The sequence below is a fragment of the Mus caroli genome, unplaced genomic scaffold (assembly GCF_978045245.1).
Source record: "Mus caroli unplaced genomic scaffold, Mus_caroli_1 scaffold_11, whole genome shotgun sequence".
NCBI classification, from domain to species: domain Eukaryota; kingdom Metazoa; phylum Chordata; class Mammalia; order Rodentia; family Muridae; genus Mus; species Mus caroli.
In genome coordinates this window covers 105,772,063-105,799,473 of record NW_028227266.1, presented here as the reverse complement: position 1 = coordinate 105,799,473, position 27,411 = coordinate 105,772,063, and the positions used below count along the sequence as shown (strand labels likewise).

The 27,411-nt window shown below is 41.7% G+C and overlaps 1 protein-coding gene across 3 annotated transcripts in view; it reads left to right on the top strand.

The window, feature by feature from the left end:
* The window catches only part of Dock3 (dedicator of cytokinesis 3), a 296,390-nt gene that overhangs the window by 239,800 nt on the left and 29,179 nt on the right, over positions 1–27,411 (top strand). For all 3 annotated transcript variants that reach the window (XM_021171370.3, XM_085827985.1, XM_085827986.1), the window contains exons 30-40: positions 228–328; positions 583–641; positions 3,527–3,675; positions 11,687–11,772; positions 14,107–14,133; positions 14,253–14,348; positions 17,848–17,908; positions 18,031–18,124; positions 22,458–22,606; positions 23,572–23,658; positions 24,935–25,039. In XM_021171370.3, coding sequence (XP_021027029.1) covers positions 228–328; positions 583–641; positions 3,527–3,675; positions 11,687–11,772; positions 14,107–14,133; positions 14,253–14,348; positions 17,848–17,908; positions 18,031–18,124; positions 22,458–22,606; positions 23,572–23,658; positions 24,935–25,039 — 1,014 coding nt within the window. The remainder of the gene's footprint in view (positions 1–227; positions 329–582; positions 642–3,526; positions 3,676–11,686; positions 11,773–14,106; positions 14,134–14,252; positions 14,349–17,847; positions 17,909–18,030; positions 18,125–22,457; positions 22,607–23,571; positions 23,659–24,934; positions 25,040–27,411) is intronic.

Here is a 27,411-nt window from a genome sequence, read left to right as displayed (position 1 = left end):
TAAAAGTGTTGGGAACCAGGCATCTATGAAGATGCTTGCTGTTGGCTTCAGAAGGAATCAAGAAAGCAGAAATGGGGAAAGGCCTATTTCTAAAGATAGTTAAAAGGGGGGATTCTTAAGAATTTGAGATTATAAAATGGACTCTCTGCTCTGTGTATATCTTTAGTAACTTTCCCTCCAAGGTTAAGGACTTAGGCAGTCACATGATTCTTTTTCTGTCTCTCTAGGTGTGGAATTCTTATTTTAGCCTGGCAGTTCTGTTCATAAACCAGCCAAGCCTTCAGCTAGAAATCATTACTTCAGCCAAGAGGAAGAAGATTCTAGATAAGTAAGACAGATGTCTTCTCTTCATCTCTCTACCACTTGCCCAGATGGGAGTATTTTTCTATGACAGAGTCTTTCAGAAGTCCACACATTTCTCACAGAGCTGGTTTTCCAAGGTGCCAAGTATTAAAAGTTCAGTCAGTAACCAAATGGCTTAGCGTTTTGAGAGCATTAGAAATAATAGTGCTGATGTACTGACCGTTGGATTTTCAGGTCTGTCTCACTGAACCTCCCTCCGCTAACAGTTACTATTTTCAGGTATGGGGACATGCGTGTGATGATGGCATATGAACTGTTCAGCATGTGGCAGAATCTGGGTAGGTCTTTCCTACTGATGCTTCCCTTTCATGTATTGCATATGTAAACAAAATATAACAATTCTCCAAAGCCTTCTGAATATCAGTTCAGCCCCTGAAGAGCCTCACATAGCTCTAACATAGCACCTCAGATGAGTGCTGTAGAGTAGCATATGCTCCTAAAGCCCTGCCTTGGGTAATGATCCCAGTGTGACATGTGCACTCCATGTTGATAACTCAACTTAGAAGAATAAGAGGAAGGCTCAGTAGTTTTTCCATATGGGAATCCATGTTGTAAGAGCCTGTACACTATTCACATCCCTGCCTAAGTGTTACAGGCTCAGAAGTGTAAATCATGGAGACACCATGAAAACAAGAATGAGTATTGATTTTAATAAAGATAAAGTAAGCTTTACATCTCAGGTATTGGTGTGTCCAGATCACGTATCTGAAACCATTTATATGAAAGACGAGAGTTATAAGCTTCAAGGAGACTGACGCTGGCTTTTTCCTTAAACACCTCTAATAGATGCTGCTTTGAATCTAAAGTGGTCACATTGTTGTTTCTGGGAGTCTTCCAGTTGCCTAGATGACTAGAATTCTGAAAGATAAAAGATATCTCTTCTGTCAGGAAGAGATTTTAAAAAATTAGTTTTATTTCCAATGAAGTGTGATTTAAGTTAAGCTTGTGTATCTTAAGCCATAGGAATGATATTCATAGAATCTTAAAGTCTCCTATGATCCATCCTCACCTTGATCTAGGGATGAAAAGTAAGGTGTAAGACAGCAATAGGGGGCACTGAGGCAGTGACTCAACAATTATAAGCTCTGGCTACTCTTTTGGAGGGCCTTGGTTCAATTCCAGTACCACAGGGTGACTCACAGCCATCTGTAACTTCATTTCCAGGGGCTCTGGCCTCTAGTAGCATTAGGCATGTACACAGTGCAGTTAACATGTATGCAGGCAGTGAACCCATGCACGTTTAAAAAAAAAAAGCTTAAAAAAAAAGAGAACAGTAGGACTTTTCATCCCTCAGTAGAGTTATGTTTCTCTAAAGAGATTTCTATATCACTCTTACTGCCAGCCCACAACAGAATTTGGATATATATTTTAACATTGAACTTGACTTTGAAATTCTTAGGAACACAAACTGACAACTATACCAGGTACCAAGATCAGAATGTGCAGAATGAGCCTCAGAGCTAACATTTGCTTCTTAGACAGGCTTTCAAAACGAAAGAAATTTTGAAAAGATATTAGCTTGAGTTTAATCCCTGATACTGCCAATTTTAAAAAAGATATTAGACTTGTCTTTAAAACCATTCATTGCTTTTGAATGAAGTAACAGTCTATCTCTGGTCCCCCAAAACTAGCTTTACTTGACTGTAGCAGTTACTATGCATGCAAACAGTTCCCCTCTGTATTCTCTGGAAAACTGAGAGCAGGCATTTGAAGTGGGTTCTTTCAGTTGTACCACTGCTAAGAAAAGTCCCCAGAACTGGCCCTAGGCTCTATGAATACTACCTAGAGAGCAGGCCAATCTTTGGAGAGCTGTATCACTCACTTCCCATAGGATGACCTCATAAAGGAAATTGGGGGAGAGGTGAGCAGATCTGACGAGAGTGGATGTATCCCTACCTTAAGAATACAATGTGAGGGGCTGGAGAAATGGCTCCACAGTTAAGAGCACTGCCTGCTCTTCCAGGGGTCCTGGGTTCACTTCCCAGCACCCACATGATAGCTCACAGTTGTCTGTAATTCTACTTCCAGGGCATCTGATACCCTCCCACAGACATGCAGGCAGGCAAAACACCAGTGCACATAAAATAAAAATAAATAACTCACTTTTTTAAAAAAGGATACAATGTAAGTAACAGGGATGGGAGGATAGAGGGTACAAAGAGATTCTTAGTCTTGAAGCCAGCCTATAAGGGTGAAGCTATGCATTAAGCTCTTAGTAGCTCCGGTAGAGAGTTTTTGGCATACATGAGTGTAGACTTTTAAGAGATCTGTGGACTTCAGGCATTTGGTAGGTTAAGCCTTGAGCTGGATTCCCTAATCTCTGAAATGCCATATAGAATAGAATTGTCAGAAGGTCTGTTGTGTTTAAACAGAAACATACATATTTCCTTACTAAACAAAAGCTTTAGGGAGATGTCTAAACTTGTAGCCCTTACTCACCTAGAGAAATCAAACTCTGTTTCCTTGCTGATGGTTTCCAAGTAGTTAAAAACACTTCACAGTAAGTTTTTTGAAACAGCAATTTTGTGCCCTTGGAATATTTGTTCTAAATTTACCAGACCAGTCAATAAAAAACTCTTTTTTTAAAGATGAGGGAGTGGGCTGAAGGGATTGCTCAGTACTTTATAGCACTGACTGTTCTTCCAAAGGACCCAGGTTTGATTCCCAGTACCAATATGGTGGTTTCACAACCATTTGTAGCACCATTTTCAGGGGATCAGAGGCCCTCTTCTGGCACATGATAACCAGGTAGTATCATCTGGTACCAGGTACCCATATGGTACACAGACATGCATACAGGCAAAACAACCATACACATAAAATAAAATGATACATGATTTTTAAAAGATGTTAAAATATAATAAAATTAAAAATTTAAAGGCAGAGGAAGTATCTCAAAAATAGAGAATAAATCATCTTTTATCCTTGGAAGCTTCCAGTATAAATTAGCAGTTGAAAGTGGAATATGTTGGTTTGGCTCTTTCAGTGCTGAGAAATTCAGATCTATCTCAGGACGTCATGCATGTGAGGCAGTCACTGTGCCACAGAGCCTAGATCCCCTGCACTACTATAGATTACAGCAGATGCTTGGCCCCATTAGTGATTCTTCCATGTAAGGAACAAAGCAGTAATGAACTAATAGTTGTTGGGTTTTATTGTTCAGGTGAACATAAGATCCACTTTATTCCTGGAATGATTGGTCCTTTCCTGGGTGTGACACTGGTCCCACAGCCAGAAGTGCGGAATATCATGATTCCTATCTTTCATGACATGATGGACTGGGAACAAAGGAAAAATGGCAATTTCAAGCAGGTAAAGTGATGCCTATCAGTGTTTGGTGTGCTCTCGTCTGAAATGAACTTACCAACATCAGGCAGACAGTATAGATGGGTAGGCCATGGTTCCTATAGAAATGTTAACCACTTAAACCCTGTTTTAGAGTTTTTGTATGACTTGCTAGCCAAAACTAACATGCAAATTTTCAAGTTAAAGAGCAGGTCCTAGCATTCAAGAAATTGAGGTAAGAGGATTGCCATGACTTTGAGGCCATTCCCAGTGCATAACAATTACTAAAGCCTGGACTACATAGCAGAACCTTGTCTCACAGACAAATAAGCAAGCAGAAGGATTAACATGCTAAAGAACTCTGGTGAAGAAAAGTCACTGAGACTGAGCTCTCCCAGTTTCAGAGAGAGTCTGAACAACATACTGTCTTTCCTCTACTGTATGGCCCAGGAATCTCTAAGGCTGGAGCCAGATCACATGACTTCACATAATTTTCATAGTAACCCAGGATTTCATAAACTGTCCCCTTGTTCTTTGCCACCATGGCTAGTCAAAATCAAATCCTCAGTCAAGAACAGAGAAAAATGAGTGCATAGGTGCTCAGACCTCAGCCACTTTTCTCTTCTCTTAAAAGTCCTGTTCCTCAAACCGAATGTTTTGGGGCAGACTCTCTCCATGCCAAATAAGGCACAGACTTGCCTACAGGCCAGCAATTTATCAGGGAGAGCAAGCTGTGTCAAGTTAACATTAAAACTAACCATCATAGTTATATGTTTCAAAATTGCCTTTAGGAAGTAGATTTTAAATGTTCTCTCCTCAGCCCCCCAAATTTCTCAGGTAAATTTCTCAACTTATAACCACTGTGTCACATAGTGTTTTAGTTTGCTGTTTACTGCTGCACTAAAGACGTTGGCTAATCTTGGAGAGAAAAGAGTGGATTTGGTTTGCACATTCCAATCACAGTCTCTCACTGAAGGAGGCCAAAGCAGGAACTCAGTGAAGAACCTGAATCAGGGATCATGGAAGGATGCTGCTTATAGCTTTCTCCCCAGGACTTGCTTGGTTTGCTTTCTTATGCATCCTGGGACCTACCTCTTCAGGGGTGGCAATGCCTATAGTGAGCTTTCCCATATCAACTTTATTTGGTTTGGTTTTTGTTTTTTGAGACAGGGTTTCTCTGTGTCACCTTGGCTGTCCTGGAACTCACTCTGTAGACCAGGCTGGCCTCGAACTCAGAAATTCACCTGCCTCTGCCTCCCAAGTGCTGGGATTAAAGACGTGTGCCACCACACACGGCCCATATCAATTTTAATCAATAAAATTCCCCCAAAGATTTGTTGACAGACCAATCTGATATAGACATTTTCTTCATTAAGGCTCCTCCTTCCTAGATGATCCTGGTTTGTGTCAAGTTGACAAAAATCTAACCAGCACCAAAAGCAAAAACAGTTAAGTTTTGATAGCACTAATTTTGAAACTTGTTGTTTGTTAAGATCTCAAGTCTTGGACTACGGTTTCCTGGACTACTCTATCTGAGCACTTACCATGCTGACCTCAGTCTCTGTCACTGAATTATGGGTCCCCAGGAACCAGAATGATTGTGCATTTTATTTCTCAGAACTCACAGTAGTACTTAGCACATGGTGGCTTGTGAGGATAACAAAACTAACATTAAGCATTTTGCAAAAGCCAGGGCATAGTGACATGATAAAGGAATATTACCATGACAACTGTTTCATAAATGAGGAAATTTGGAAGTTATATATTCAGAACTACATAGCTGAATACATCACAAGGTAAATGCTAAATGGATAGCAGGGTGTAGGTATCAGTTCTGCAAGTATAACAGTGCCTCCAAATTCTTCCCTCACTAGCTTTTTGTCTGATACAACGTTTTTTGTTTTGTTTGGGGGGGTTGGTTATTTATTTTATTTATTTACATTTCAAATGTCATCCCCTTCCCAGTTTCCGCTCTGAAAAACCCCATCCCACCTCCCTTCCCCCCGGTTCTAAGAGGGTGCTTTCCCACCTGCCCACTCCTGTCTCACAGCCCTAGCATTCCTCTATGCTGGAGTATCAATCCTTCTTCTTGAGTTTCATGTGGTTTATGAATTGTATCTTGGGTATGCCAAGCTTCGGGGCTAATATCCACTTATCAGTGAGTGCATACTATGTGTGTTCTTTGTGATTGGGTTACCTCACTCAGGATGATATTTTCTGGTTCCATCCATTTGCCTAAGAATTTCATAAATTCATTGTTTTTAATAGCTGAGTAGTACTTCATTGCATAAATATGCCACATTTTCTGTATCCATTCCTCTGTTGAGGAACATCTGGGTTCTTTCCAGCTCCTGACTATTATAAGTAAGGCTGCAGTGAACATAGTGGAGCATGTGTCCTTATTACATGTTGGAGCATCTTCTGGGTATATGCTCAGGAGTGGTATTAGTGCATCCTCAGGTAGTATTATGTCCAATTTTCTGAGGAACCGCCTTGCAATCCCACCAGCAATGGAGGAGTGTTTCTCTTTCTCCACAACCTCACCAGCATCTGCTGTCACCTGAGTTTTTGATCTTAGCCATTCTGACTGGTGTGAGGTGGAATCTCAGGATGGTTTTGATTTGCATTTCCCTGATGACCAAGGATGTTGAACAATTCTTTAGGTGTTTCTGAGCCTTTGCAGATTCCTCAGTTGAGAATTCTCTGTATAGCTCTGTGCTCCATTTTTTAATAGGATTATTTGGTTCTTTGAAGTCTAACTTCTTGAGTTCTTTGTATATATTGGATATTAGCCCTCTATTGTATGTAGGATTGGTAAAGATCTTTTCCCAATATGTTGGATGCCTTTTTGTCCTATTGACAGTGTTCTTTGCCTTACAGCTTTCCAATTTTATGAGGTCCCATTTGTCGATTCCTGATCTTAGAGCATAAGCTGTTGGTATTCTTTTTAGGAAATTTTCCCTTGTGCTCATATGTTCGAGGGTCTTCCTCACTTTCTTTTCTATTAATTTCAGTGTATCTGGTTTTATGTGGAAGTCCTTGATCCACTTGGACTTGAGCTTTGTACAAGGAGATAAGAATGGATCAATTTGGATTCTTGTACATGCTAACAGCCAGTTGAGCCAGCACCATTTGTTGAAAATGCTCTTTTCCACTGGATGGTTTTAGCTCCTTTGTCAAAAATCAAGTGACCATAGGTGTGTGGGTTCATTTCTGGGTCTTCAATTCTATCCCATTGATCTTCCTGCCTGTCACTGTACCAATATCATGCAGTTTTTATCACAATTGCTCTGTAGTACAGCTTGAGGTCAGGGATGGTGATTCCCCCAGAAGTTCTTTTATTGTTTAAATAGTTTTCGCTATCCTAGGTTTTTTTTTTATTCCAGTTGAATTTGCAAATTGCTCTTTCTAACTCTGTGAAGAATTGAGTTGGAATTTTGATGGGGATTGCATTGAATCTGTAGATTGCTTTTGGCAAGATGGCCATTTTTTACTATATTAATTCTGCCAATTCATGAGCATGGGAGATCTTCCCATCTTCTGAGATCTTCTTCGATTTCTTTCTTCAGAGACTTGAAGTTCTTATCATACAGATCTTTCACTTGCTTATTTAGAGTCACACCAAGGTATTTTATATTATTCATGACTATTGTGAAGGGTGTTGTTTCCCTAATTTCTTTCTCAGCCTGTTTGTCCTTTGTGTAGAGAAAGGCCACTGATTTGTTTGAGTTAATATTATATCCAGCTACTTTGCTGAAGTTTTTATCAGGTTTAGGAGTTCTCGAGTGGAATTTTTGGGGTCACTTAAGTATACTTTCATATCATTTGCAAATAGTGATAGTTTGACTTCTTCCTTTCCAATTTGTATCCCTTTGATCTCCTTTTGTTGTCTGATTGCTCTGGCTAGGACGTCAAGTACTATATTGAATACCATGTATATTCTTTGGTTGGTGGTTTAGTCCCTGGGAGCTCTAGGGGAGGGAGGGGTCTGGTTGGTTGATATTGTTTTTCCTATGGTTGCAAAACCCTTCAGCTCCTTCAGTCCTTCCCCTAACTCTTCCATTGGGGTCCCTGTCCTCAGTCCAATGGTTGGCTGCAAGCATCAGCATCTGCATCTGTATTGGTAAGGCTCTGGCAGAGCCTCTCAGGAGGCATCCATATCAGGCTCCTGTCAGCAAGTACTTCTTGGCATCAGCAATAGTGACTGGGTTTCGTGACTGCATACGAGATAGAGTCCCCAGGTGGGGCAGTCTCTGGATAGCCTTTCCTTCAGTCTCTGCTCCACTCTTTGTCCATGTATTCCCATTAGACAGTATGAATTCTGGGTTAAATTTTTTAGAAGAGTGGTTGGCCCCATCCCTCACCTGGGGGCCATTCCTAACCTCTGAATATGGTCTCTACAGGTTCTCTCTCCCTTTATTGAGTCTTTTAGCTAGTGTCCTCCCCGTTGGGAGTCCTGATCCACTTGGACTTGAGCTTTGTACAAGGAGATAAGAATGGATCAATTTGGATTCTTGTACATGCTAACAGCCAGTTGAGCCAGCACCATTTGTTGAAAATGCTCTTTTCCACTGGATGGTTTTAGCTCCTTTGTCAAAAATCAAGTGACCATAGGTGTGTGGGTTCATTTCTGGGTCTTCAATTCTATCCCATTGATCTTCCTGCCTGTCACTGTACCAATATCATGCAATATCCTGGGAACCTCATGCTTTCCTGGTGTCTGGGACTTTCTATTGGCAACCCCCCAGTTCCCCATCCCCCATTGCTATGTACCTCTGTTCAATTTCCTGACCCTCTATGCATCTCTTCCATCTCTTCCCACACCTGATCCTGACCTCACCCCTTTTTTCCTCTCCCACTCCTCCATTTCTCCCAAGTTCCTCCCACCCTTTACCTCCGGTGATTATTTTGTTCCCCCTTCTAAGTAGGACTGAAGCATCCACACTTGATACAGAAGTTCTAACAGTTGAATATGCATCTAAGACTTCTTAAAACAGTTTGTGGACTTTCACCCTCACCCTGAGTTCCTAATCTATCAGATCTTGAGAGGCCTAAATACTGGATTTTTAACAAGATCTGTGGTAAAAGTAAGGCTACTGGCCCCGTGACCCATTCTAAGAACAATTTGGACTCTGAAGCATGTTTACACTGTTTGTACTTTCTACTGTGGCAGGCCCCTCCCTGCCTTTGCTGTGTGCTAATCAACACTAACTATCTTTGTATATGAAGAGAAATCCTGGTTAGTATTAGGCCATTTTCTTAAGGAGTTTATAGCCACCTCATTGAGTTGGGGCTAAGCATGCCCAGGAAGAGGACAGAGGTCCTTTGGCTTCTAGACCCACCAGACTATACTAAGTTATAATTTAGGCCTACAGTTAGTTATCCAGTCAAAGAAAGAAGTTTGTTGCTTGATTTGTTCTTGTTCTACTGAAGCTGACATCAATTGGGTTTGAGTGAGTTCTGTTTCCTTCAGAAACCATCAAGGTAATGTTGTACCCATAAAGCCTAAAGCTCTTGGAGCTGCTGCTTTTTCAGGCCCTACGTTGAGTTACTGGATTCCTCAACTGTAAGGCACAGTACTACAGTCTTCATATTCTGAACATGTCTGTAGATCTGTATATACAGTCTATGTACATACATTCCTTTGAATGGTTAGTTTTAAACATACATATATACATCTATATGTATATATATATATATACATATCTATATGTATATGTGTATATATATATATATATATATATATATATATATATATATATATATATATATATATATGGAGCCATTAGAGTGCTCAGAGAGTCTAAATGTACTCTTCACCAAGCATCTTAGGCTGAATTGGATCTCCAGGACTCACACAATGGAAAGAGAGAACCAGCTTCTATAGGTTTGTCTCTGACTTCCACATGTAAACCTCTAGAACACACAAAATGTAAGTGTTAAAAGATGAAAGAGAGAGAGAACAGAACAGAACAGAAGAGTTAAAAAAAAAGGAGATTTGGGAACATCGTGAATGCAGTCATGGGAAGATTGTTAGAGCCAGTGTTCAGGGATGACTGGAGTCAAACTCTGTCTTGTGAGCATTACAGGACTGTTACCCTCATGAACCCACAGCATCCATGGTTGTCTTCATTCCAGCATGAAGTGAGGAGGGGCTTATGAGCTCTCATCCTGTAGCTACTGATGGTTGAGGAGAGAGTCTGAGAGAGGGAGAGTCTGTGTAAGAGAGTCTATGAAGCTGGGGGCCAGAATGGTGATAGTAGTGTAGGGCATATGTCGTTAGTCCCAGCACTCCAGAGACAGTCAAGTCAAGTTCTGAATTCAAGACTAGCCTGGTATATAGAATGACATCTAAGATAGCCAAGAAGAGAAACCCTGTCTCAAAAAAAAAAAAAAAAAAAAAAAAAAAAAAAAAAAAAAGTAGCCTGGTAGCTCACCCAGAGGATCACCTCACACTCATGGAGACCCAAACAGCACAAATTGGATTCAGTGAGTTACTTAATGGGTGAACCCGAAGCTATTAGGGGGCAGAGTCAGGGAACAAAATTAGTTCTACGTGTATATTAAAATCTCAGAGAATTAATAAAAATGCTGTCTTTTAAAAAGAAACATTTAACAAATGTTAAACAATGTCTCTCTTTTTGAACCAAAACACTTTTCTCTGAAGGAGTCCCTATCTTTAGCTCTTAGATAGAAAATGGTTATCTAAAACATTTACATTATCTTAAACTAAAACCAGAATGAAAACCCTTCCTAAGCCAGGAAAGCAGATCCATCTCTCTTTTATTGATAATAACCCCCCTCGTATTATATCCTGATGACAGTTTCTCCTCCCATTTACAACCACTCCCTTCATGTCTCTCCCCGAATTAGAAAAGAACAGGCTTCTAAGGGATACAGATAAACTATAATAAGGTAAAACAAAAACTAACACATTAGAGTTAGACAAAGCAAACAGAAGGAAACAAATTCAAGAAACAAGAATCAGAGACTCACTCGTGTGCACAGTCAGGAATCCCATAAAAACACAAAACTGGAAGCCATAATATATATGCAGAGAACATAGGTACAAACTCATACAGGCCCTGTGCATACTGCCTAGGGTCTCTGTGAATTCATACATGCTTTGATCATGTTGACTGACTTAGAGGGTCTTGCTTTCTTGATGTCCTCCAACCCCCTTTGGCTCTTATACTTTTCCAAAAGTTCCCTGCCCCTGAGGAGAGGGATTTGATAGGGCTGAGTGTTGTGATCATAAAAAGGGAAAGAGCTATAAGAATATGTTCTGGCGGAGTGTGAGGGAAGGGGGTTTCTCAGTGGGCCCATGCCAAGGCATCCCTCCCCCTGAGGGACCAGACACACACTGGTATAGTATAGAATAGAGTTTATTTAGGGCATGGGGAGGGGAGTTAAAAGGGTAGCAGAGGCAGAAAAAGGCAGAGAGAAGGAGAGAGTAGAGAAGTAGGGGCCAACCATGGCCATGTGGAGAGAAGGGGGAAGGGAATGGGGAGCAAGGGGCCAAGAGGCAAGAGAGAGGCAAGAGCATAAGAGAGAGAGGAGGGGCCAAGCAGCCCCTTTTATAGGACCATGCCTACCTGGCTGCTGCCAGGAACTGTGGGGGTGGAGTTTAGGCAGAACACCAACACTGAGCACTCACAGTAGTATCTGGCTGTGGGTCTCTGTATTTGTTCCCACCTGTAGGAGAAAGCTTCTCAGACGACAGCTGAGCAAAGCACCACTGCTCTGAGTATAGCAGAGTATCATGAATCGTCAGCTTACTGCTGCATTGTTTGTTTGCTTGCTTGCTTGCTTTTTAGAACAGGAGTACTTGGTTTTACTCTAGTTCACTAGGCTATCTAGTCTCTGGTTCAGAAAACAAAGTTTTTAAAATACTATAGGTGAGATCCTGTCTTTGCTGGAATTTACTTGCAACTATGATAAAGTATAAAAAGCAGTTTTCTATGATCCTCATATTACCACAAGTCTGGAGCTTTTCCTTCTCTGCATTCATTTGAGCTCATGAGCTCTCTGTTTCTAGGTGGAGGCTGAACTGATTGACAAGCTGGACAGCATGGTGTCAGAGGGGAAAGGTGATGAGAGCTACAGGGAACTCTTCGGCCTGCTGTAAGCTGCTCCTTCCCCAGATGCCCCGTGTTGGGAGAAGGGGTGATGTGGGCCAGTGAAGGGTAAAGATTAAGTCTGCACTGGGCAGGCTTCTAGGATTGGGTACCAGGAGTGACTGGGTTGACTCTGGTGGTAGCAGTACTCAGTTTCTATCAACAAGAAAGCACACACTCTTACAGGTTGTCATGGTTGACTGAAGATGTACAAAAAGATGATAATTCAGCTCCTAGGTTTGCAATAAGAAGTCACTGTATGTCTTCATAACATTCCCTACATCATGTTGGACAAATAGTCCATGAGGACTTATTTATTTAATAAGGCTGGCATTTCTAGGAGGTAAAGTATGAATTCTCTTTTAGGAAACATTGCAGCTTGATAAACACTGCAACAGGTTCTTGAATACACCACGCAGACTCTCTAGGTCATGTTCAGTTAATAAAATGACCTGGCTGTGCTGAATGACAGTTCCCCCAGATCTGTCATTTTAACAGCTTCTTTTTAAGTTGATGAAGGCCACCAGACCTCATGAGTCATTTAATTAGAAGTTTGCAGTGTATAAATGTATAGATATTTTATTTGTTAAGATCATGAGGGATTTTTTAATATTAGCAGTTATTATAAAAGTACCACTAGCTGTGTCACGTCCATAATAGAGACTTAATCATAGAAGAGGGTACTTTTAACTGAAATATAATTGGTTCATAACATAATTCCTCTTTGTTTTATTATTATATCAAAAAATTTGACAAAATTATAACTATTTATTGTCTACCAGTAATTTTTAAAAATTAAACTTCAAAAATTTTACAAGTTGACTTTTAGACCTGATGCCAACAATACACTTGCAAGAGTTGCAGAGTGGGGTTTATCCTTCCATCCTAGAAGTGGTGAGACTGGCTCAAGGAAGTGCTACATACCATTAGTTAGTATCTGTAAAAGGCACCTCTGCATGGAGGACCCATAGCTGTAGTTTGAACAGGGGATGCTTTCTGGTACACCATGTCTACTTTGTTCCTTAAGGAGTCATAAGAATTTTATTTAAAATTTATGATAATACATTCATATATTTCTCTAATAACAAAATATTTTCAGTTGTAGAAGAAAGAGATTGAATTCTCTTTGTTGTCCTCTAATAGATGACTTTATTACAAAGGAAAAAGTATAAAAATAGGCTACAATTACTATTTACCTATCCAAACTGTGTCTGTAAATCCTTTTAAAGTCAGTTTGAGGCCTAAGAGCTGCTGGTACCATGGAGCATCATTTCAGTTTCAATTTGAGGATGGTGTTTGTAGGTATGGGGAGAAATGAATAAAAATGTATGCAGGCAGATAGAGAAAATACTCAGTTAAAGGGGTGAGGTAGTAACCAGCATGTTGCATGTCTGTGTGTGCAGAGAGCGCCTCTCTCCAACATCGAGGGCAGTAAAGCTCCATAGAACAGAGTAGTGTTCCAGTCGATACAAGTTAGGGGCCAGAGCCTAGAGTCATCTCTCTCTCTTTCAGCATGATCATAGAAACCCTTAACCTTTGACACAGGTGCATGTTCTCTACACGGAGGCACTGAACATAGCAGAAAGCATGACAGCAATCAGGCTATGAGTTTGAGATCCCAATGTTTGTTCTCAGTCCTGGGCCAGTCAACTCCAGATGACTCTTAAATACTTAAAGAGCAAAATGTGCTCATAATGAATCATAAATAGAGTTGTCTGGACTGAGCTCTAGACCTAAGCTTACTACTAGAACAAGAAGCACATGGGATGTCAGTGTATCCCAAAAGCTGCCTCAAAATAACAGAAGCGTGGTGCTATTGCTTGTTTAAATGACCTGAACATTAAACTTGAATACTTGTTACATATTTTTGGAAGCTTCTCATTACCGAGGTGATGGCAGAGGGTAGCTCTTGAATTTACTCTTTGTCCCTCATACTGGGCTCCTTAGGCTTGTGGAAACCTTTGATTTATACGAAGAGGTGGTTTTATATTTTTACTGAAAATGTCTCTAGGCAATAGAAGCAGTCAGTTGGCAAACCCAGACATATCCCACCATGGGCTCTTAACTTGAGAACAGACCTTGTACCATATGCCTCTCTCACCTCCACCTCAATGGAATCCTTAGGAACATGCCCAGAGAAATGAGAGAGATGAGCCGGGCGTGGTGGCACACACCTTTAATCCCAGTACTCGGGAGGCAGAGGCACGCAGATTTCTGAGTTCAAGGCCAGCCAGGGATATACAGAGAAACCCTGTCTCAAAATAAAGAAATGGGAGAGATGTTCATTTGTTGCTGCCAGTTGGATAATATCCTTGTCTTTGCTTTCTGCCGCGTGGAGTAGAACCCAGCTGTTTGGGCCCTACCCCAGGTAAGACTACAGTGTGGCAAGTCTTCTGTCTCCAGATACAGCACAGCCTCCACAGGCTCGTGAACCCTACTCTTGTCATCAGGGAAGGCTCATGAGTTGTTTGCTTTTCTTACCAACAGCCTTCTGGAAAAGGTTGAACAGGAAACATGGCGTGAGACTGGCATTTCCTTTGTTACCTCAGTCACGCGCCTCATGGAACGCCTTCTTGACTACAGGTATTTCTTTAGCTTGAAACTTCTGTAGCCTCTCTTTTGGTAGAATATTCTCTTCTGCAAAGGCATCCACTTGGCCTTAAAACTGACAGCACAGTGGAGATTGGAGAAATGGCTCTGCAGTTGAGAATGCCTACAGAGGATGTGCTCTCAGTGCCCAGAACCCACACGGCAGCTCAGAACTGGCTGTAACTCCAGGTCCAGGATATTCAATGCATCCTTCTGTGGGTACCAGACATACACATACATAGTCAGGCAAAAACACTCAGACACATAAAAATAAATAAACCTTAAATTAACAATTGCCAGGCATGGTGGCACGTGCCTTTAACCCCAACACTCAGGAGGCAGAGGTAGGTGAATTTGTGAATTTCAGGCCAGCCTTTTGTACATTGGAGTTCCAGGCCAAGCAAGCCTATAGAGTGAGACCTTGTCTTTAAAAACATGCAAATGTTAAAAAACAAAACAAAAACAAAAACGGGCATGGTGGTGCTTAGTTGTAATCACAGCACTGGAGAGGCTAAGGCTGAAAGATCATGAATTTGAAGCTGTCCTAGCCTATATAGCAAGACGATGTTTTAAAAACAAAAATTCACTGTCTCAACATAGGAAGCACTGTTCTGGTTCCATTGGCTGTCATTAGGAATCACCTGATGGACAGTAGCAATACCTTTCCTCAGGTATTAGAGCTTCTTGGAATCTCCCTAAGACCGAAAGTACCCCAGCCATAAGGCCTTGCATGTAGAAAAGTCAGTGCTCAGCAAGAGGGAAGAGAAAAACTGTTTTAGAACAACTTAGGAACAGCTGTGGTTCCTTAATGAAGACCTTCCTTGGCTATATGGACGATAAACAAGGAAATGTCACCTGGTACCAAAATGTGACCAAGGATAACTTTCATTTGCTTCTCCAGGAACTGGGGACACCCTTTTTCTCACACCTGTTGTTTTGTTTTGTTTTGTTAAAATCTATTTCTGTTCCTTAATCTTAGCCAGGGCAACAAATTAGAGGAAATTTTTTATGAACTCAGAGTTCTCTGTTATGTTTATCCTGAAAATTCATGTGGAATTAGAATTTTTCCATGAAAGCCTGACTTTCTAGTCCTGTCATGACTGTTGAAGTGTTCTAAAAATAACAAAACAACCACTGCAGCCTTAATTATGCTCTCAGCAGGACCAGGATAGTCACTAAGGGTGTTTTCTGGAAGTCAGGAAGATGAGGAGAAACAGGATGATACAGAAATAAAACTTATTCCAAGCTGTAATGCTGCAAGATTTATCAACCCCTGGATCAAGAAATGACAGTGCTCAGGCTTGATCCAGTTGCTTCTGAAGAGGAAAGTACGCCTTTCAGAAGACCCCAGTGTCTGTGCACTAACTTGACTGTGGAAATGGAATTCACATCCTGAATACCCCTTTTGTTCTATGTTTGAACAAGCTGCTGCCTATTTTTCATGGGTCTTAAATGGTCAAAGTTGGCCTTCATCAGCCCCTTTTATAGCAAAAGTCTTCCATTTGACATGTCAGATCCCACGCCCCTCCCACCTGCCTTTAGACAGAGAAGAAGAGTGTAGCCCACTCTCCCTTTCCCTTACCGCAGTATTTACTGTCATCTACCTGAAAGACTGAAAATCACTTTCTTAAACTTAAAGGCCTTCTTTTAACTGATTTTTAAAAAATATTTATTATTACACCTTAAGTACACTGTAGCTGTCTTCAGACACACCAGAAGAGGGCATCAGATCTCATTACAAGTGGTTGCTGGGATTTGAACTCAGAACCTTTGAAAGAGCAGTCAGTGCTCTTAACCATGAGCCATCTCTCCAGACCCTTGATTTTCTTTCTGTCTTCTATAAACAAATGAAACTTATGGCCAGAACCAGTTTTATTCTCAGTGTGGTATCTATAAAAGAAGTACACCACCTTTCACATGTCTTCAAACATGAATTGGTCTTTTCCCTGTGTCCTTCCAGTCCCCAGGGCTTTTGTTCATGATTCTAGCCCCCAAGTGTTGCTCCTTGTGACATGGAGGAAAACACTATGAATTTTTTTGTAGCCACTTAAAAAAAAGAAATCGGGGCTGGTGAGATGGCTCAGTGGGTAAGGGCACCCGACTGCTCTTCTGAAGATCCAGAGTTCAAATCCCAGCAACCACATGGTGGCTCACAACCATCCGTAACGAGATCTGACTCCCTCTTCTGGAGTCTCTGAAGACAGCTACAGTGTACTTACATATAATCAATAAATCTTAAAAAAAAAAAAAAAAAAAGGAGCTATCGGTGCAACTTGCCTGCCACATGCAACAGCTGGGGCTTGATCTCCGTCTCCACATAAACTGGACTTGATGGCACATGTCCTAATCCCAGCACTTGGGAAATGGAAGCAGAAGGATCCGAAGTTCAAGGTCACTCCCTACTGCAGGGTCAACTGGAGATGTATGAGACTGTAAAAAAGAAAAAGAAATCTACCATGCTCATGTTGTATTCACCTCTAATCTCATTTGCAGCCCTGAAAGGTTGCTCTCATAGTTGTCAATAAAGAAGTACGTTTGAGAAGTTCTGTTGCCAAAGGTGAGCCAAGTTCTAGCTGATTCACAGACTGCTCTAGATCCCCATCCGTTGATCTCTTCTTAGTGCTGAGTCATCCCCTTAGGTTATCCCCCAGTCCAAACCATCAGGGAGGCTTTCCATGGCCAGGAACTCGGCTTGGCCTTCTGAGCATTTGCCACTCTCTGACTCAACAGAAAAGACTCAACTCTTTGAAGGCAGCATACTCAATACTCAAGCTTTTCTTTCTGGTACTCTGCTAATCCCTGGTAGGTGTAGAATAAATAATGATCAATCAGATGAACTTGCAGGGAAGATAATACAAAATCAATAGAATCTTTTCCTCTACCCAAGAACTTAAACAGGTATTGACGAAATATGTGCATGTGATAAAAATTATATATATGTATATATATACACATACATATATATACATACATATATATATATACTCTTTAGATATAGGTTATATATAAAGTTTTTTATTATTTCTGTAAGTTGTGACTTGTAAGTTCATGACTTGGACTTTATGTGAATTCTAGCATAGATTTGTAGCATCTATTTTTCATTTTCTCAAAAAATGAAACTTGCCCTTTGAGAATAACTCTGTGCCTCCCTGGGGAACTTGAGAGTTTAACCTTCTGCCTTATACATGTGTCCTTCTGTACTAAGGAAATTGGTAAGTGCTCTTATTGCCCTGATGATGTATTTGGGCGCTGTACTCTACAACCAGGACAAAGAGCTCAACAGAGGTCTTTGAACCTCAGGATTGGGTGCAAAGTTGAGGGGGGCCTCACAGTATAGTCCTCTTCTGTTGAACTTCCTGTTAGAAGGCATACTACTGTTAAACACTACTTTTGGCCATACTAATGTTCCACTGATGCTAGAACATTAGTATATGCATTGTCCCAGGAGATAGCACTTCCTATCATAGGCAGTCAACTGTGTTCTCTCTTCCAGGGACTGCATGAAGGGAGAAGAAACTGAGAACAAGAAGGTTGGCTGCACTGTTAACCTGATGGTAAGAGGACATGAGCTCTTCCTTCTGACAGGCACAGCCAGGGTTTCACTAGCTCGAGTTTGGAAATTACCTTCAAAACAGGACAGACTCTAACATCTTACATGTACTTCATTCTCTTACAGAACTTTTACAAATCTGAGATTAACAAAGAGGAAATGTATATCCGATACATCCATAAACTTTGTGACATGCACTTACAGGCTGAGAACTACACAGGTGAGTGAGTCGGGAAAGCAAGGGCTGGGTCTTTTCATCTTTTCATCAGGACAGAGAACAACTCCAGGGTCACTCTCCTCAGAGCTCAGCAGTGTTGGGGTTCCAAGGTTTCCCTTCACCACAGTCCTTTAGTGATGGAAAAGCAGGTGAAACTTTTGTCCTTACCGACATGTGCTCCGTGACCGTTGTCTGCGGCTCTTCCACTCACCTTCACTCCTGTCCTAGTCGCCGAGACTCAAGAGTAACTTCCAAATTGTGGTGCACTGGATTCAGAAAACTTGCACAGCCAGGCGTGCACCGCCACACCGTTAATCCCAGCACTCGGGAGGCAGAGGCAGGCGGATTTCTGAGTTCCAGGACAGCCTGGTCTACACAGAGAAACCCTGTCTCAAAAAAACAAAAAGAAAAAGAAAAGAAAAGAAAAGAAAACTTGGACTTCTGTCACTCCTCAGAAATAGAACCTTCTCTTAGGTCTTGCAGAGCTGAGACCAACCAAGGCCATAGCAAAGGAATAACTCCTTAATCTTGGAACTTCTGAACTCACTGGTAGACCTGGCTCTTCCTTCACAACTGCACACCAACCCCTACCCTGAGCTCCTAGGACAGTCTGGACAGTGTTCATCTTGACAGGCCAGATAAAGGCTTTTCATTATGTCTGCAATCTATACAAGTGCTGGTCATGATCTGTTTACTGAGAACAGCTCTGAATGAAGAGGAGGGATACATACACAGATGCTCTGTGTAATTCCCTTCTACCATAGTGTTCCCAAAGAACTCTTTTTTTTCACTGTGACTAGGCCCTATTCTTATCCCTTAGACTAAAGGACTTAAATTTGTTATCTAACTGGAAATGTGATCTATTCTTTTTTTTTTTTTTTTTTTTTTTTCGAGACAGGGTTTCTCTGTATAGCCCTGGCTGTCCTGGAACTCACTTTGTAGACCAGGCTGGCCTCGAACTCAGAAATCCGCCTGCCTCTGCCTCCCGAGTGCTGGGATTAAAGGCGTGTGCCACCATGCCCGGCTTGTGATCTATTCTTATTTGCAAATCTTAACTACAATTAGTAAAAACAGAGAACCCTCCTTCCTTACCCTTGTCTTTACATGTTAGAACGTTGTGTAATACTATTTTTTTCACTCAGTACAACTTGGCAGAAAGAACAAGACAGACTAAAAGCACACACTCAGGAAACTAAAACATGAGGATCATGAGTCTGAGGTACAGCTAGGCTATGTAGTGAGACTGTCTCTTAAAGAATGAATGATGAGACTTGATGTGCCAGGGTGGATTGATATCCAGAGGGGGGCTCCCCATCTCTCAAGGGATGGGAGACGTTGGGTGAGAGGGTGAGGATGGGAAGAGAGGAGGGAAGGGGCTTCAATTAGAATGTTCAGTGAATAAATGTAAATGAAAAAAACAAAATGAGGGCCTGGAGGATGGCTAAGCAGTCAAGCACACTGGATACTCTTCCAGAGGACTTGGGTTCAGTTTGTAGTACCTATGTGGCAGCTCACAATGTTTTTAGGAGAAATTGTATGGCATTGTATAACATGACTACATTTGCCATTCTTTATACCTACTACTCCTTAACAACTTTGAAGGGATGGTGAAGGGAAGATTTTTATAAGTTTTTTGCACTAGACTGTAGAGATGTCTCAGTGGTTAGTAGTGCTGGCATCTCTTCCAGATGACCTAGGTTTGATTCCTAGCACTCACATGGTAGCTCACAACCATATGTAACTTCAGACTGAGGAGACCCCATTCCCTCTTCTGCTTCTGCAGGCGCTGCATACGTACAGGCACAAAAGCTCCCATACACATAAGAATAAATAATTAAAATATAAAGATTTCCGTGTATTAATATAGACATTTGCCAAACGCAAGGCCTGGGCTATCACTTAAAGAGGCTGAGGCATGGCTGTGAACAGAAGTACTGTGCTTTGTCTTTTGTAGCTCTAGGTATTGCATAAGACTAGCCAGCACAATGAGGAAGAAAAAGATTTCATATAGTCCTTCAAGCACCATAAAGAGGGCCTGGCAAGAGGTGCCAGTGTCAGAGCATAGGTAGAGGGTGAAGAGTGAGATGCTTAAAGAGTGGACCACAGGGAAAACTGGACATGGATTACAAGATGATTAGAAATTACGTTCTTTTAATCATGTGAGCACCTTTTAGTGTGTCTTGAAGATCTAGGCAGAAGCTAGAGACTTGCCAGTGAGGAAACACCATTAAAAACTACCAAACAGAAGGGAAAAGAGCATTCCTTAATAAGACTCTGAACCATGACTGTAACTCAGTGTTACAGTCTCTTAGAATTTACAGTACCTACAGGTTGTGTTTTTATGTAACTGTCACTAACTGTTCCACTTAAAAAGTATTGCAAAGTCTTAAATCTGCGTCCAGTATCAACAAGTTCCTCCAGAAATAGAGTCTCTGGCTCCAGACTCACCACATAGTTAATGCGACTCACATTTCTTAGAGTTCCTTTTAGAAACCACAGCAATAAGAGGGAAGAACATTTCCTGGGCATCAGGCAGAGTAGATTGATGAGTGCTGGGCAGAGCCCTGGTGAATTGGTGCTGACCAATTAGAACCCACTCTAAAAATGTTAGAAAGAAAGCTGGAGCCAAGTCAACAGAAAGGAACCCAAGAATTCTCCAGCATCTCTGTCATCCAGAGCAAGACAACTTGTGCAGTAGCCTTAAAATAGCTACGCCATTCTTTTTTATTTTAAAAAAAAGTTACATAATATATTTTAATCACATTCTTTCCCCTCTCCCAGTTCCTTCCATGTATTTCTCACTTCCCTACCCACCTAATTTCATCCATGCATGTTCTCTCCCCCACCCCGTCTCTTCCTCTCATCCTTCCCATTCCCTTCTCCCTCTTCCTCTCTAAAACAGTGGAAACACAAACAAAAAACTAATAAAACGAAACAAAAAGTTCCTCCTCAAAAATGATGGGCCCTATTTTGTGATAGCCAGCTATTTCTGGGCATGGGGCTTGTGCTGGGGTATGGTTGATATACCTAGTGAGGTGCTAACTTAGAAAACTACTTTCCCTTTTCCCAGTAGGTATCAATTGCAAATAGCTTCTTGGTTGGGATTGGGAATTTGTGCCCATCTCCCCTTCATAGAGCTGGAACTTTGTCTGGTTTGAACCTGTTGAGATCCTGTGCCTGTCTTCACAGTCTCTGAGTGTATATGTGCATCAGTTCTGTTGTGTCTGAAGAAGTGTTCCTTGAAGTCATTTATTACTTCTGCTTCCAGAATCTTTCCACTTTCTTTTCCACTTGGATCCCTGATCCTTGAGGGGAGGAGCTTGATGAAAACATCCCATTTAAGACCAAGTCCTCCAAAGTCTTTCGTTCTCTGCATATTGTTCAGTTGTGAGTCTCTGTGTTACTACCATCCACTAAGAGAAGAAACTTCTGTAATGAGGGTTGAGCAAGGCACTGATCTGTGGGTGTTGTAACATGTTGTTAGGAATCATGTTATTGCTATGTTCCTTTAGAATAATAATAAATAAATAAATAGACTTTCTCCCTGGTCCTATGACTTAGCAAGTCTCAAGTTCTTGGCTGCTTGAGTGATACCAGATATGGATTCTATCTCATGGAATATAGCCTTATCCAATCAGAGTAATTGGTTACTCCCTGATGTTTGTGCCACTGTTGCACCAGTACATCTTGCAGACAGGTTGTTGTTAGTCACAGTGTGTAGCTAGGTGATACTGATGATTACTTTCTGCCTCCAGTAATGTGCAGAGTGCCTGCCACTACCATGAACACTAACCAGTCAGTGGAGAGTGAAGCATCTAGTTGGGTTCCAGCTCCATTTCTCCAGTACTGATGATATAAAGAAGTGGTGTCTTCAGCAATAGAGCCATACCATTAGCTCGTGATATTTAAAGGATTCTATATGACCTTTTTGGCCAACAACTCAACAAGATATAACTCATTCCTGGCATTTGAGGTTTTACTTGGTGGCATAAAATATCTAATTGGGGCATCATCTCTCTCATATAGTGATTCCATTTCATTTCTTTCATATTTGTATGTATTTTAGAAGCTTATACAGTAGTAGATTTTCATATATGAATCACTCTTTATTCTTTATCTGAAACTCAAAACAAGTGACAAGTGAGAGTGTTTATGGCTTCTTCATTGTGTGAACAAGGGTTATTAGCTTAGACTATCTTACCTTTCATATCTAGTATTCGTGATTTGTGCTACCCATGCCTTGCTCTGATACTCTTGCTCACCATGCACCCCTAGCACAGAGCTGTTCCTGGGGCCCCAGAGGAAGCCCTGAGCCTCCTTCTGTCTATTCCTACAGAGGCTGCATTCACCCTGCTTCTTTACTGTGAGCTGCTACAATGGGAAGACCGGCCATTACGGGAGTTCCTACACTACCCATCCCAAACTGAGTGGCAGCGGAAAGAGGGACTGTGTAGAAAGATCATCCACTACTTCAACAAAGGCAAGGTAGGTGTCAGAAAGCCTTTGAGCCCTCAAGTTCTGCTGAAGTGTAGGACATACTTGTTAGAAACACAGAATAACTGAGGTTGGTGATGGATATCTAAATTCTTCATGCATAAGTTTGAATTAGAATTTTGAAGGTAAGAAGTATAAACTGAGTCAAATATGTAAACTGATGCTTCTAAGTATCCACACGAAAGAAAACACTATAATAATAAGAGGAAGATAAAGGGGTAGTCCAGTGTTAGACATAGCCTTCACAAAGCCCTGGGGTCAGTCCTCAGCACCATAGAAAGAAAACTGATGAAGGAAATGAGCAGTTTGTTAGAATGAGGTCTGCTGCAGCCTTCTTCGGGCACTTGTTAGATGGGTCTGGTGCTATAACAGGAGCTTAATCACACAAATGGTCTGTTCTCCAAGCAGGCAAAGAGAATCTGAAGCCTAAAAAGTGCCAAGCCTACTGCCAGGTCTTTGGGAACCCCTTTCTGGTTGATTGTCTTAATTTTTCATAATTGACTTCAATTAAAAGGTTTACAGTCCCTTTATTAACGTAATAAAGAAATACTGAGTATCTGCTATTGTTCTAGGATCTGAAAATAAAGTAAAGAAACATAGCTTTCTCCCTTATGTGGTTATCATTTAATATAGATGAATATAACAAAAAGTGAATATATTTTAATGAGATAACAAGAATAACAGAGCAATATATACTGAGAAGTACCTCTTCTTGTGAAAGGTAGTCAAGAGAGTCATAGAGGCTAAGACATTTGAGCAAAAACCAGAAAGCTCTGCATGAGGTAGAAAACCACAGTGCTATGTGGTACTCTGTATAAATGGTTTGGGATACTGTGTTCCTTGTGACACGTGAGTTGGAGCTAGCCTTTTGTTTTAGTCTCTCATATGCTCAGTGTAGACTTATCCAGTCTGAGAAAGCCTGAGGTGCTAAAACCCTGTTCCTGTTTTTTATACAGAGCTGGGAGTTTGGAATTCCTCTATGTAGAGAGCTGGCATGCCAGTACGAGAGCCTATATGACTACCAGAGCCTCAGCTGGATCCGGGTAAGCTCTGTCACCTTCACTTGGTCCCTGCCCAAAGGCTCTGGGGCTTCCCTGCATCAGTTCCTCAGTGATTCCTAAAGCCCTTGACTTAGTGCCATGAACAGAGATGAGATTTCTGCCCTCAAGATACTTGAAGTCTGATTGGGGAACAAAAGCACATACCTGACGAATGACTTTGATCTGAACCCCAAAAGCCCCTTGTACTCGGGGAAAGAAAAAGGCATGATAGGATAGTGACTTCCGGGGGTGAGGGGCAGCCTAGCTTCTTGAAGAAGTTTTTCATGGAATGGTTTTGTTCAGTGATGGTATTATACAGAAACACTTCTAATTTATTACTTGTTCATGATAGAAGGGAGGCGTGCGTTATGAGGTGTACACATGGAGTGAAGAGACTGCTCTTGGGATCTATTCTGGCTAAATATTCAAAAATATATCAAATGTCCGATGGATTTTGAAGGTCTTTGTAAAATCTTTTATTTCTGGTGTTATCTTCTAAATTATAATATCTTATAATTTCATCAGCAGAGAAAGACTAGTGGTTTAAAAGCATCATCCACTACACCCTTATGTATAACTAAGACATTTGCGCAAAGACGAGAAATCTCCGGTCTAGACTTGGATTTGGACAGGATTCTCTAACGTAGATTTTTGGCTACTGCCTTAAAGATGGTTAAATGTGAGGATAGCGTAGCCATACTTAAAAACTTGCTGACTTTGCAGTGTTGGACAGCGTGAATATTAGTTATCTGTTCAAATTTTAAATCTTTTAAATTGGAACCAATACCAGTGATGCAATGGAGACTTCTCAATTGTAGTTAGTAGCATCATAAATCAAATGATAGACGAACAAGAGTGGATGCAAATGGACTGATGTAATGGTAATGAGAAGTGTTGGTAGGCAGCCGCCAGCAACCCTAGTCAAGGATCAGTTGGTATAGCGAGTGTGTAGCCCTGGCTGTCCTGAAACTCACTCTGTAGATCAGGCTGGCCTCAAACTCAGAAACCCGCCCGTCTCTGCCTCCCAAGTGCTGGGATTAAAGGCGTGCGCCACCATGCCTGGGCAGGCTTGTTTTTATCCTTTCTTTAGAGAGCAGTGGAGAAGAAAGGAGGCCTTTCTTCTCTTCCATAATGCACTTCCTGGAGAGAGGCTGGTAGTGTCTAAGGATTTCTTCCTTGTTACTGAGACTGAATGCCATACTCCCTCTCTGGAAAACAGGATCTAGTTGAGTTTAGGAGAACTTGCTTTGGATAACAACCATACCTTTATTGTTAACAGAAAATGGAGGCCAGCTACTATGACAACATCATAGAGCAGCAACGCCTGGAACCTGAGTTCTTCCGGGTTGGTTTTTATGGCAGGAAGTTTCCTTTCTTCCTTCGGGTGAGTCCATTCAAGTGTTCAGAGTAATTTTGGTGTTTGTGTGTGTGTGTGTGTGTGTGTGTGTGTGTGTGTGTGTGATGGGGTGGCAAGGGGGTAAGTAGGTATGTGCACATTTATGCACACAAAGTTCATCTTTTTAAAAAGATTTCTATATTTTGGGGGTGGTTTTTTTTTGTTTTTTAATAAAAGTAGATTTAATAGGATAAAGAGAAAGACTTGTTGGGGAGGGAATGGGAGTAAATGGTTTACTCAGCTTATACATCCACATTGCTGTTCATCACCAAAGGAAGTCAGGACAGGAACTCAAACAGGACAGGAACTCAAACAGGTCAGGAACCTGGAGGCAGGAACTGATGTAGAGGCCATGGAAGGTGCTGCTTACTAGCTTGCCAGGCTGCTTTTGTTTTGTTTTAATTATGTTTAATCTTTTTTAACAGTCCAGTTGTTATCCCCCTCCCCATCCAACCTCCAACATTTCCTCATCCCACCACCCCCACCCTCCTTGTACCTTCTTCCCCCGTCTCCAAGAGAATGTTCCCACCACACCCTGCCAGGCCTTCCCACTCCTTGGGGCAGTCCTCTGCTGTATATGTGCCTGGGGCCCCAGACCAGCTAGAGTATGCTACCTGGTTGGTGGCTCAGTGTCTGAGGGATCTCAGGGTCCAGGTTAGTTAAGACTGCTGATCTTCCTATGAGGTTGCCCTCTTCCTCAGCTTCTTCTTCTCTAATTCAACCAAGGGGTCCCTGAATTCAGCCCATTGGTTGGGTTTAAGTATCTGCTTCTGTCTCAGCTGCTTGTTGGGCCTCTCTGAGGACAGCCATGCTAGGCTCCTGTCTGTAAGCACACTATAGCATCAGTAATATGTCAGGCCTAGGAGCCTTCCCTTGAGATAGATCCCAAGTTTGGCCAACACCACCTTTCCCTCAGTCTCTTCTCTATTTTTGTCTCTGCAATTCTTTAAAACAGGAACAATTCTGGGTCAGAGTTTTTGACTGTGGATGGTAACCCCATCCCTCCACTTGATGCCCTGTCTTTCGACTGGAGGTGAACTCTGCAAGTTCCCTCTCCCCACTGTTGGGCATTTCATTTAAGGTCACTTCCTTTGAGTCCTTAGAGCCTCTCATCTCCCAGGTCTCTGGTACATTCTCAAGGGTCCCCCCACCTCCTGAGGTTGCCTGTATCCATTCATTCTGCTGGCCCTCAGGCTTCACTCCTGTTTGCCACCCCCTATACCTGATCATGTTCCCCCTTTTCCCTCCCACTCTCTCTCCCACCCAGGTCCTTCCCTCCCTCTGCCTCCAGTGATTGCTTTCTTCTCCCTCCCAAGTGGGATTGAAGCATCCTCACTTGGGCCCTTCAGCTTGTTAACCTTCTTGAGTTCTGTGGATTGTATCCTGGATATTCTGTATGTTTTTGGCTAATATCCACTTATTAGTGAGTATATACCATACATGTCCTTTTGGGTCTGAGTTACTTCACTCAGGATGATATTTTCTAGTTCCATTTATTTGCCTGAAAAACTCAGGATGTCCTTGTTCTTAATAGCTGAATAGTATTCCATTGTGTAAATGAATCACATTTTCTGTATCCATTCTTCCATTGTGGGACATCTGGGTTGTTTCCAGCTTCTGCCTATCATAAATAAGGCCACTATGAACATAGTGGAATGTGTGCCCCTGTGGCATGGTAGGGCATCTTTTGGGTATATACCCAAGAGTGGTATAGCTGGGTCTTCAGGTAGATCTATTTCCAATTTTCTGAGGAACCTCCAGACTGATTTCAAGAGTGGTTGTACCAGTTTGCAATCCCACCAGCAATAGAGAAATGTTCCTCTTTCTCCACATCCTCTCCAACATGTGCTGTCACATGCATTCTACTGAGTACTTCTCTCCAAAGGATCAATCAGTCAACAGAAGACATTTGGCTTTATTTAATACTAGCTGCCACCTCCAATTCTTTTCCAATCTGCAGTATTCTGTGTTTTCTAGGAATGTGTCAGGAAATGACTAGTGCCTAAAAATATCCAATATAGTACCTTCCAACTCTGCCACTAATGCCTGGTACCTTCACTGTGGCCTACTTACCCAATAGCATTAGTATAACCCTGACCTCAACAATAGGCCCATCTCTTCAGTGTTCATCTAAAATGTTGTTTTTTTCCCCTGAATGCACTGTAACCCATATAGGCAGGATGGAGAATTGTTGGCTTAAAAAACCCTAGAAGACAGTACACTCAGCTTCCAGGATCCTGTGAGAGCTCCAAGTGCTGAGGCAGCTGTGGGGGACACATGATAACAATAGCAACTTTTCTCTTGCAATGGGAGAAAAATCTCCAAAGGACTGATCCAGAATATGCACAGTACAGAACAAT